The sequence below is a fragment of the Chiloscyllium plagiosum genome, chromosome 21 (genome assembly GCF_004010195.1).
Source record: "Chiloscyllium plagiosum isolate BGI_BamShark_2017 chromosome 21, ASM401019v2, whole genome shotgun sequence".
NCBI lineage: Eukaryota > Metazoa > Chordata > Chondrichthyes > Orectolobiformes > Hemiscylliidae > Chiloscyllium > Chiloscyllium plagiosum.
Window position 1 is genome coordinate 1,724,043 of NC_057730.1, and position 12,172 is coordinate 1,736,214.

The 12,172-nt window shown below is 44.1% G+C and overlaps 1 protein-coding gene across 3 annotated transcripts in view; it reads left to right on the forward strand.

The window, feature by feature from the left end:
• LOC122560473 (protein tweety homolog 3-like) overlaps nt 1–12,172 on the forward strand; it is a 301,083-nt gene that overhangs the window by 253,802 nt on the left and 35,109 nt on the right. For all 3 annotated transcript variants that reach the window (XM_043711109.1, XM_043711111.1, XM_043711110.1), the window contains exon 12: nt 8,604–8,783. In XM_043711109.1, the coding sequence (XP_043567044.1) occupies nt 8,604–8,783 (180 nt within the window). The remainder of the gene's footprint in view (nt 1–8,603; nt 8,784–12,172) is intronic.

Here is a 12,172-nt window from a genome sequence, read left to right on the forward strand (position 1 = left end):
ACCTTCATCCCCTCCCCTACTCACCTATTGTACTCTATGCAACTTTCTCCCCACCCCCAACCTCCTCTCACTTATCTCTCCACCCTTCAGGCTCTCTGCCTGTATTCCTGATGAAGGGCTTTTGCCCGAAAGGTCGATTTTACTGCTCCTCGGATGCTGCCTGAACTGCTGTGCTTTTCCAGCACCACTCTAATTTAGATTTCCAGCAGTATATGTCAGACCTTTCTGCATCAGGCCTGTCGATGTCCTTATCTGAGTTTTGTGCATTTAAACTAGTCTGGAACTCCTCCATTGGGGACGGGGTAAGGGGAAGATTGCCTGCATGCAGGCAGAGTTGGCCAGTGGAGCGGGTGTTATTTCCAAGGTAGTGTTTGACAGCAGCTGGAGTGAAGCCATCGATTCAAGATATGGTTATTTGCATTCCCAATCCTGCTCCTCTCATCCCACTTCTGTGTCAATGCTAAATTTAAGCTGATTTAGAAGCTGCAAATAGAGCCAGGAGAGGAAGAGCAAGAAGGATTTACAATGCAGTAAAAATAACTGAGGGAGGAGCTGGACAGCGTTCACTAGAAGCAGAGCCTGGCAGGGAAGACATGGAGCGGAAATGGCAAAGGTACAGAAAAGGTTTACCAGGATGTTGCCGGGTATGGGGGATTTTAGCTATGAATAAAGGTTGGATAGACTGGGTTTGTTTTCACTGGACAACAGGAGGTTGAGGGGTGACCTGATAGAAGTTTATAAGGTTGCAGATGGCATGGATAGAGTGGAAAGTATGACACTTTTCTCGGCTGAGGGGTCAATTACTCAGGGAGTCAGGCAGCATCCAGGGAACAGGAGAATCAACGTTTCGGGCATAAGCCCTTCTTCCTGAAGAAGGGCTTATGCCCGAAACGTTGATTCTCCTGTTCCCTGGATGCTGCCTGACCTGCTGCGCTTTTCCAGCAACACATTTCCAGCTCTGATCTCCAGCATCTGCAGACCTCACTTTCTCCTCAATTACTCAGGGACACAGGCTCAAAATGCAGGGAGGATAGAGTTTAAAAGAAATATGCAATGCAGGTTTTTCACACAGAGGATGGTGAGTGCCTGAAACGTGCTGCCAGAGGAGGTGGTAGAAGCAAACACAGTAGCAGCATTCAAGAAGCACCTGGACAAATACATGAATAAGAAAGGAATAGAGGGATACAGATCCTGGAAGTGAAGATTGTTTTGGTATGGAAGGGCAAAATGTGTTGGCACAGGCTTGGAGGGCTAAAGCGCCTGCTTCAGTGTTGTAATGTTCTTTGTTCTGGGGGTAATTGGGTAGGCACAGCAGAAATTTAGCCAAGATAAAAAGAAATATACTGATGGGAAGGCAAGGCAACCACGGCTGACGAGAAGTCAGGGACAGCATAAAAGGAAAAGTATACAATGTGGTGAAGATTAGTGGGAAGCCAGAGGATTAGGAAACCTTTAAAAGCCAGAGGAGCATAACTGAAAAAAACAGTTAAGGGATGGGGGTTGAAGAAATGAGGATAAGCTAGTTAACAGTATGAAAGAAAATTCCAAAAGTGTATTTAGATATGTAAAAGTTGGAGAGAAGCAGGAGTGAACATTGGACTACTGAAAGGAAGTAGTAACAGGCAGAGGAATAGTTACTTTACATCAGTTTTCATGGTGGAAGACACTAGTGGCCATTATTAGGGAGAAGCTGCTGGGGAAGCTGAGAGGTCCCGAAGGTGGATAATTACCCAGATTCCACACCAGAGTTCTGAAGAAGAAAAGCTGAGGAGATTGTGGAGGCATTGGTGGTGATTTTTCAGGAATCACTGGAGTCAGGGAAGCTCCCAGAGGACCGGAAAATGGCAGAGGTGCAACCCTATTTAAAAAAGGAGGCAGGCAAAAGACAGGGCCAATTAGCCTGATCACAGTCATTGGTAAAATTTAAAAGTCCATTATTAAAGATGGGTTAATTGGAAGTGCATGGTCAAATAGGGTGGAGTCAATATGGGTTAGTCAAAGAGAGGTTATGACTGACAAATATGCTAGATTTCTTTGGGGAGGTAATGTGGAAGTTAGACAAAGGAGAGACAGTAGACGTGATGGATTTCCAGAAGCCTTTGACAAGGCGTAGCACAGGGGGCTGCTGAATAAGAACATAGAGTCTGTTGTGTTAGGGACAAGATGCTAACATGGATAATGGATTGGCTGACTGGTATAAGGCAGAGAGTAGGGATAAAGGATTCCTTTTTCAGGATGGAAGTTGGTGACAGGTGGAGCTGCACAGGGATCTGTTTTGGGACCGCAACTGCTCATTAAATCATCTGGATGAAGAAACTGAGGGCATTGTTGCTAAGTTTATAGATAACACAAAGATAGGTAGGAGGCAGGTAGTGTTGAGGAAGTGGGGAGGCTGCAGAAGGGCAGGCTAGGAAAGTGGGCAAAGAAGTATCAGATGGAATACAGTGTGAGGTTTTGCACCTTGGTCGGAAGAATAGAGATGTAGATTATTTTCTAAATGGGAGAGGCTTCAGAAATCTGGAAAACAAAGGAACTTGGGAGTCCTAATACAGGATTCTCAACATTCATGTTAACATTCATTTCAAGATGGCTAGAATACAGTAGCAGAGATCTACAGCCTCAGCAGTACAAGATTCTGGTTAGAACATATTCAGAATATTGTTAGTAGTTTTGAGTCCCATATCTAAGGAATGATGTCCTGGTGTTGAGAGAGTCTGAAGAAGGTTTACAAGAATGATCATGGGTATGAGGAACTAATCATATAAGGAGTGGTTGTGGACTCTGGGGCTGTACTTAGAAGGATGGGGGTGGGAGGGGGTTCTTATTGAAACTGACAGAACATCGAGATATCTGGATAGAATGAATTGGGAGAAAATGTTTCCACTAGTAGAAGAGATTAGAACCCAAGGGCATAGCCTCAGTGAAGGAATAACCCTTTAAAACTGAGATGAAGAGGAATTTCTTCAGACAAAGGGTGGAGAATGTGTGGAACTTGTGACTGCAGAGAGCAGTGGAGGCCAAGTCATTGAATGTATTTAAGACAGAGATTCTTGATAAGTAAGGGGATCAAGGGTTAAAGGGAGAAGGCAGGAGAATTGGGTTAAGAAGCTTATCAGCCACGATTGAATGTTGGAGCAGACATGATTGGCCAAATAGCCGAGTTCTGTTGTCATTTGAAATGGTCTTGTGGATTAAGAATTTAAAGAAAGGATGGGGTAGCACTGTCACTATCTCACTTAAATACTGGTAATCGAGAAGATAACATTCAGAAAGGACTTGCACTTCATTGTAATTTTCCAATAGTTGTATTCCTCTATATCTTTGCCATCAGTGGCTAGCTGTAGAATGCATCAGAAGAGTAATGCTACCTCTACTGCTTAACTAACTGGATAGATTCTGTATTTGATTCCACTAGGATGTCTTCTCTCTCTAGTATTGTAATCATCTCCTTAACCAATACTCCCACCTCTCCTGCTTTCTTCTCTATTTCTTTTTTGAACAACTTGTATAGACAGCTTGTTTAGAGATATACAGCACAGAAACAGTCCCTTTGGTCCAACTCATTCATGTTGAACAGGTATCCTAAATTAATCTAGTCCCATTTGGCAGTACTGGGCCCATATCCCTCTTAACCTTTCCTATTCATATATGCACTCAGATGCCTTTAAATGCTTTAACTGTACCAGCCTCCACTACTTCCTCTGGCAGTTATTCCATACATGTCCCATGCCCTCTATGAAAATGTTGCCCCTTAGGTCTCTTTTAAATCTTTCCCCTCTCACCCTAAACCAATGCCCTATAGTTCTGGACTCCCCCCACCCTTGGGAAAAGACCTTGTATATTTACCTTATCCTTGCCCCTCATGACTTTTAAACTTTTGTAAGGTTACCTCTCAGCCTCCGACACTCCAGAGAAAACAGCCTCAGCCTGTTCAGCTTCTCCCTATCGCTCAAACCATCCAATCCAGGCAACATTCGTGTGAATCTTTTCGGAGCCCTTTCAAGTTTCACAACATCCTTCCTGTAGGAGGGAGACCAGAATTGCACACAATATTCCAAAAGTGGCCTTGACAATGTCCTGTACAGCCACAACATGACTTCCCAACTCCTATACTCAATGTTCTGACCACTTGGTATAAAGGAAAGCATACCAAATACCTTCTTTACTATTTTTTCTACCAGTAGATCCGCTTCCAAGGAACTATAAAACTTTACTCCAAGGTCTGTTTGTTCAACAGCACTCCCCAGGCAGGACCTGCCCTTTCCAAAATGCAGCGTCTCATGCTTATCTAAATTAAACTCCATCTGCCACTCCTCAACCCATTGGTCCATCTGATCAAGATTCCAATGTACTCTGAGGTAACCTTCTTCCCTGTCCACTACACCTCCAATTTTGGTGTCATCTACACCCTTACTAACCATACCTCCTATGTTCATATCCAAATCATCTAGAAATACTTTGATCTAGATGAGTACATAATTCAGTAGCATACCTTGCAACCAATAACCTGGATCTTACCACTTTGCTTTATGTTAACTGGATGTTTCAAAATGTATATAACCTGACGTCAGTTTGAGCAAGAATGTAAAATTGTGCTTGCTGCACAAGCTGTTGTATCCTGAGGGTTGGTTAGTTCAGCTGGCTGGACAGTTGGTTTGCGATGCAGAGTGACACCAACAGTATGAGTTCAATTCCCACACTGGCTGAGGTTACCACACCATATCCCCCTCCTCAACTTCTCCCCTTTCATGACACACCGTATCTTTCAGGTTATACTAACCACCAAACGTGTTGCTGAAGTAAGAGGACTGCCTTATAACCCAGGACCTGATGAAGGTTCCTGACCCAAAATGTCGACTTTCCTGCTCCTCTGATGCTGTCTGACCCACTGTGCTTTTCCAGTTCCACGTTTTATTGACTCTGACTTCCAGCATCTGCAGTCCTTACTATCGCAAAGTAAGGATCTAGTTGGTTGCAGACGGATGTATTGCACTGGAGTTCAAATTACATCCTGTACACCATATGCGGACCTAAGCTATGACAGCTCCGATGTATTTTACATTTATTATTTATTTTTTGTTCAAAGTTTGCAGGCCTAGAGATTTACACATCCTTAGTTGGCCAATAAATTGAAATTGGCAAATAAATGGGACCATTCAGTTTTTTTTGTTAACATGGCCTACAAGATTCCATGGCAATCAGCCTGTGAAGGCCCCAAGCTTTTACATTGCTGCAGTAACACATTGACTGTCATGTGGTGAGGCATCAGCAGTGCTGTTGCACCCTCTAGTGGTAAACCGCATTTGGAATCTCAGCAGCACATTGAGACTTTTATGGCACGGTGGTAATGTCCCTACCTCTGAGCCAGAAGAACTGGGTTCAAGCCCAGACGTGTCATAACATAGAAAGTACAGCACAGAACAGGCCCTTTGGCCCACGATGTGCCGAGAGTTATTCGTAATGTAAAATAAAATAACTTAACCTACGCACTCCTCAACTCACTGCTATCCATGAACATATTGATTTGAAAATATCTGTACAGGATATGTGTCAGCGCTTTCTGCTTCTTCCTGGAAAACAGCCTGAACCCACCCCATCCACCACCACCCTCTTCTGCCTGACTGACCTCGTCCTTAGTTTGAACAACCTTTCCTTTAACTTCTCCCACTTTCTACGTGTCAGGGGTGTGGCCATGAACCCATATGGGTCCCAGTTATGCCTGTCTATTTGTGGGGTGCGTGGAACATTCCTTGTTTCAGTCGTACTCTGACCCCACTACATCAGTGACATCAACAGTGCTGATTCCTCCTCGTCTGTAATTGGAAACATTTCTCAATTTTGCTTCCAATTTCCATCCTGCCCTCACCTTCACCTGGCCTATCTGTGACTCTTTCCTTCTCTTCCTCCATTTCTGGGAATCGGCTAGCCACCAATATCCACTTAGAACCCACTGATTCTGACACTTACCTTGAATGTACATCCTCACACTCTGCTTCCTGTAAAGACTGTATCCATTCTCCCAGATTCTCTTTCACATCTATTCTGATGATGCCAGCTTCTGCAAAGGGGCTTCCAAAATGTCCACCTTCTTCCTCAACCAACGATTGCCCATCACAGTGGTTGACAGTCATGTTGTGTCCAGCCCATCTCGCGCATTTCGTCCCTCACCCCTTCTATTCCTTTCTACAACAGTGATAGGGTCCCCCTTGTCCTCACCTACCTTCTCACCAGCATCCATATCCAATGGATGACTAGCCGCTATTTCCACCACCACCAGACAGACTTCCACTGGACTGTTCCCTTGTGGACACCCTGTCTCCTCCTGCTTCACTTCCAACGACTCCCCACACCCTCTTGGCAGCTTCCCTTGCAATTCCCAAATGAAAAATGCCTGTTTACTTACTCAGTCCTCACTAGCCAAGGCTCCAAACGCACCTTCCTCTCAATGCAGTCTGCTGCATTTGCTGCTCATAATGTGTTCCCCTCTACATTGGGGAGATGAAATGCAGACTGAGTGACTGCATGGCAGAACACTTAAAGTTTGTCTGCAAAAAATCCCTGAGCTTCCTGTTGCCTGCCACTTCAACACACACCACCTGGTTCCCTGGCCAAAGTCTCTGGCTCAGGCTTGCTCCACTGAAGTTCAGTGCAAGCTGGAAGAAAGTACCTCATTTTCCACTTGAGGACCCTATAGCCTTCTGGACTCGATACGGAGTTCAATAATTTTAGATCTTGAGCACGTTCTTCCACATCCTTATCCCAAACCCCACACATCAGAACATGTCATCACATGGGCTGCTACCACAAAATCAGCAACTAATGATCCCCATTTGCAGCCATTCATTCTCCCAGACACCTTTACCCATTCCTTTGATTGCCCAACTTTCTGTCTGTCTGTCTGTCGTTCTCTCTCTCTCTCGCTCTCTCAGGGTTTTCCCTGTCTATCTCTCTTCTGTCTCTATCTCTCTCTCTCTCTTTCTCACGTACCATTGAGTCGTCACTAATCTGCCCCCGCCCCACCTTTTGAGAGAGAGTATTTTTCAGGTCACCCTGATTTGCAAATTTAAAAATAATAGCTCATCACCTTTGGTTCTTGTACCCACCTGTTTGGCTGTGTCTTCTGGTTATTAACCCTTATGCTACTGACAATTTCTCCTTACCAAAGCTCTTTCAGGTTTTGAATATATCTATCACATATCTGTCTCACCTATTTGGCTCTGAGAATGCCACCAATTTATCTAGTTTGTCCATATAATGGAAATCTTTCATCTTTGGTACAATTCTATTTAATCTTTCATTACAATTTGTTTTGTGCCTCAATTTATAAAGCCAAGGATCTCTTTTTTTTTTGTCAACCTTTCAACTTTCCCAATCATCATTCAAAAACTCGTCAGGTCATCTCATGACTCTGTTCCTTCAAAATGGTAGTATTTACTATGCCACGTATGCAGTAAAATATATTCTCATTTAAAGTCAAATTTATTTGATCAGTTCTTTCAGTCAAGAATCAGGATTCAAAAGCAGATAGACCAGTTGAGGTCCTTAAAGTGAGCAGATAGTCAGTTTCTCCTGTTGCTGTGGTATTTTACCAAAAGTAGGGTTCCCATGCCAATTGGTGAGGCTGCTGTGGTGTTTATGGGTTTGGGGAGGAATCCATCCTGTTCAGGCACCTTGTAACCAATGGAAGCTCATGGGAATTGTCCTGCCTGCCTTGCTGATCAGAGACTATTCGTCTCCTTGCTGAGGCTCGTTTTCCCCATTTCCCATCCACGTTTCACACCTTGCCATCCGCTCCAGTGACAGTTGTTACTAGGAAGTTGGGACTGCCCATGGCAGGGTGCCCATACCATATGGCCCCTTAAGGATCTGATGACTGAAAGATGGGTAGACTATCCCTATCACCTTGGCAGGAGGGACACCGTGAGGTGCATGAAAGTCAAATTCCACATTAGTTTGGTACTCTGAGTCAAAATGGTATGAGCTGATGGACATCTTCTAATCTTATAGATGTACAGCTGGTTAATTCTTTGGTACCATATCTACTCGTAAAAGTTGATCTTGTGTAAAAGTCTACACTAGGTTTTTAGAGGTCAGTAGAATCCTAGAGATACTAATGACAATTAATGCTGGTGAATGAAATACTTCAATAATGTATGATATTTTCTATGACATTTTCTAATAACTTGGAATACAGTGACAAAGGATTCTCTGATCTTGCTACCTGTCAAGGGCATATCTCTGGTTCACAGGAGAAATGAGGTCAACCTGTGGGAATTTCCAGTAATGCTACAGTCAGGGAGAATATTAATTAGTGTATCATGTTGCAAACGCAATAGCAACAACATCTGCAAGGGAGCAGTTTTTAAAAAATTGTTTATTTTATATAACCTCAGCACTTCGAGCAAATACAGTATGTTTAAAAAAGATATATAAATGTATTGAATATAAAAATGCATTAAAAGTATAATTTATTTTGTGCCTTCAACATGTTAAGGAACAAAATGTACGCCAGACTGAATATTATATTGTAGTATTATGCATTAGTTTAATAAGAGTGCCATGCCTGATTTTGATTCTGTTTGTATTTCCCTTTCTGAAAATAGTCATGTTGATGATGATGGCGACGAGGATATTGTGAGCCCACAAGGAAACCGCCAGCAACATGACAACCTGTACAGAGTTCACATGCCCAGCCTGTACAGCTGTGGGAGTAGTTTTGGTAGTGAGACCAGTATTCCTGCTGCAGCACATACGGTCAGCAATGCCCCTGTTACAGAATACATGTAAGTGATGGAATCACCACCTCCTCTTCTAGTTCCTGTATTCTATTTTGCTTTTATTTCCTTTGGTTTCAAAATGTCAGTTTCAAAAAGTGAAAAATGACAAATTATGTATTTAAACATAAAACAGCACAGAACAGGCTGTCGGCCCTCGATGTCGTGCCGATCTTTTATCCGACTCTAAAGTCGGAGTAACATACATACCCTTCGTTGTGCCTAATCAACAATCGCTTAAATGTCCCTAATGTATCTGAATCTACTACCACTGCTGGCAGTGCATTCCATGTATCCACTACTCTGTAAAGAATCTACCTCTGCCATCTCCCCTAAACTTTCCTCCAATCACCTTGAAGTTATGCCCCTCGTGATGACCCTTTCTGCCCTGGGAAAAAGTCTCTGGCTATCCACTGTATCTATGCCTTTCATCATCTTGTACACCTCTATCAAGTTACTTCTCATCCTCCTTCGCTGCAGTGAGAAAAGTCCTAACTCCCTCGAGCTTTCTTCATAAGACATACTCTCCAGTCCAGGCAGGATCCTGGTAAATCTCCTCTGCACCCTCTCTAAAACTTCTGCATCTTTCCTATAATAAGGCAACCAGAACTGAACATACTAGTGGTGTAACCAGCACTCTCTAGAGCTGCAGCATAACCTCACAACTCTTAAACTCAATGCCCTGTTAATGAAAGCCAACACACCGTACGTCTTCTTAATAACCCTATCAACCTGGGTAGCAACTTTGAGGGATCTATGGGCATGTACCCCAAGATCCATCTGCCTTTAACCCTGTATTTTGCTTTCAAATTCGACCTTCCACAGTGAATGACTTCACACTTTTCCATGTTGAACGCCATCTGCCACTTATCAGCCCAGTTCTGCATCCTGTCAATGTCTTGTTGCAATCTACAATAGCCCTCCACACTATCTGCCTGTCCACCAAGCTTTGTTTAATCAGCAAACCCACCCTTCCATTTCCTCATCCAAGTCATTTATAAAAATCACGAAGAGCAGAGGTCCCAGGACCGATCCCGCGGAACACCACTGATTACAAAGCTCCAGGCTGAATATGTTCCAACTACCACCACCCTCTTGTCCTCTAATGGGCCAGCCAATTCTGTATCCAGACAGACAGGTTTCCCTGTATCCCATGCCTCCTTACTTTCTGAATGAGCCTACCATGGGGAACCTTATGAAATGCCTTGCTAAAATCCATGTATGTCACATCCACTGCTCTCCCTTTATCAATGTGTTTTGTCATATCCTCGAAGAATTCAATAAGGCTTGTGAGGCATGACCTGCCCTTCACAAAGCCGTGCTGAGTATCTCTAATCAAACTATGGTTTTCCGAGTAATCATAAATCCTGTCTCTTGGAATCCTCTCCAATACCTTGCGCACCACAGATGTAAGACTGACTGAGTGGTCTACAATTCCCAGGATTACCCCTATCCCCTTTCTTGAACAAGGGAGTAACCTTTGCCACATTCCAACCATCTGGCACTACTCCAGTGGACAGTGAGGACACAGATCATCGCCAACGGTGCAGCAATCTCTTTCCTCACTTCCTGTAGTAACTAAGGGTATATCCCGACTGGCCCAGGGGATTTATCAATCCGATGTTTTTAAAAATTCTCAGCACATCCTCCTTCCTAACATCATTCTGGCATATTAGTCTGTTTCACGTTGTCCTCCGAAACATCAAGGTCCTATTCAGTAGTGAATACTGAAGCAAAATATTCATTAAGGACCTTCCCTACTTACTCCGACTCCAGATGCAAGATCCCCCCACTATCCCTGATCGGCCCTACCCTCACACTGGCTATCCTCTTGTTCCTCACGCCTTAGGGTTTTCCTTAATCCGACCTGCTATAGCTTTTTTCATGCCTCCTGTAGCTCACCTAAGTCCATTCTTCAGTTCCTTCCTGGCTACCTTGTAACCCTCTAAAGCCATGTCTGATCTTTGCCTCCTCAACCTTGAGTAAGCTTCCTTCTTCCTCTTGACTAGATGTTCCATATCCCTTGTCACCAAAGGTTCTTTCAACCTACCAACCCTTCTTAGCCTTAGTGCTAGACAGATTTGTCCCACCATCAGCAGAGTGCTTCTGAAACAACCTCCACATTTCTATTCTGCATTTCCCTGAGAACATACATTCCCAACTTAGGCACCAGAGGTCCTGCCTAATGGCATTGTAATTCCCCCTCCCACAATTAAATACTTTCCAATACCATCTGCTCCTATCCCTCTCCATGAGTATTGTAAGGGCTCAGTGGTTAGCACTGCTGCCTCACAGCACCAGGGTCCCAGGTTCGATTCCAGTCTCGGACGACTATCTGTGTGGAGTTTGCACATTCTCCCCGTGTCTGTGTGGGTTTCCTCCGGGTGCTTCGGTTTCCTCCCACAGTCCAAAGATGTGCAGGTCAGGTGAATTGGCCATTCTAAATTGCCCGTAATGTTAGGTGCATTAGTCAGAGGGGAATGGGTCTAGGTGGGTTACTGTTTGGAGGGTCAGTGTGAACTGGTTGGGCCAAAGGGCCTGTTTCCACACTGTAGGGAATCTAATCTAATCTAAATTTCAGGGAGTTGTGATCACTATCACCAAAATGCTCTCCCACAGAGATCAGACACCCGCATGGTTCGTTGGCAAGCACCAAATCCAATATGGCCTCCCCTCTAGTCGACCTATCTACATATTGTGTCAAGAAAGCCTCCTGAACACACCTGACAAAAAACTGCTCCATGCAAACTATCTGAACTAAGTAGGTTCCAAACAATATTAGGGAAGTTAAAGTCTCACATGACAACAACCCTGTTACTTCTGCACATTTTCAAAATATGCCTCCCAATCTGCTCTTTTGTATGTCTGTTGCTATTGGGGGGGTCTGTAGAAAGCTCTCAATAAAGCAACTGCTCCTTTCCTGTTTCTGACTTCCACCCTCTGTGGACAAACCCTCCTCGATGATCTCATTTTCTGCAGCTTTGACACCATCCCTGATGAGCAAATCCATGCCTCTACCTCTTTTACCTTCCCCGCTATTCCTTTTGAAATATCTAAAACCCTGGAAAATCCAACAACCATTCCTGCCTTTGTGATAGCCAAGACTCCATAATAGCCACAACATCATAGTTCCAAGTACTGATCCATACTCTTGAGTTTGTCAGGGAGAAAGTGAGGACTGCAGGTGTCCCAGAGGTGTTCTCTGAAACATTCCGCAAGTAGGCGGCCTGTCTCCCCGATATAGAGGAGGCCACATCGGATGCAGCGGATGCAATAAATGATGTGTGTGGAGGTGCAGGTGAATTTGTGGCGGATATGGAAGTATCCCTTGGGGCCTTGGAGGGAAGTAAGGGGGGAGGTGTGGGCGCAAGTTTTGCATTTCTTGCGGTTGCAGGGGA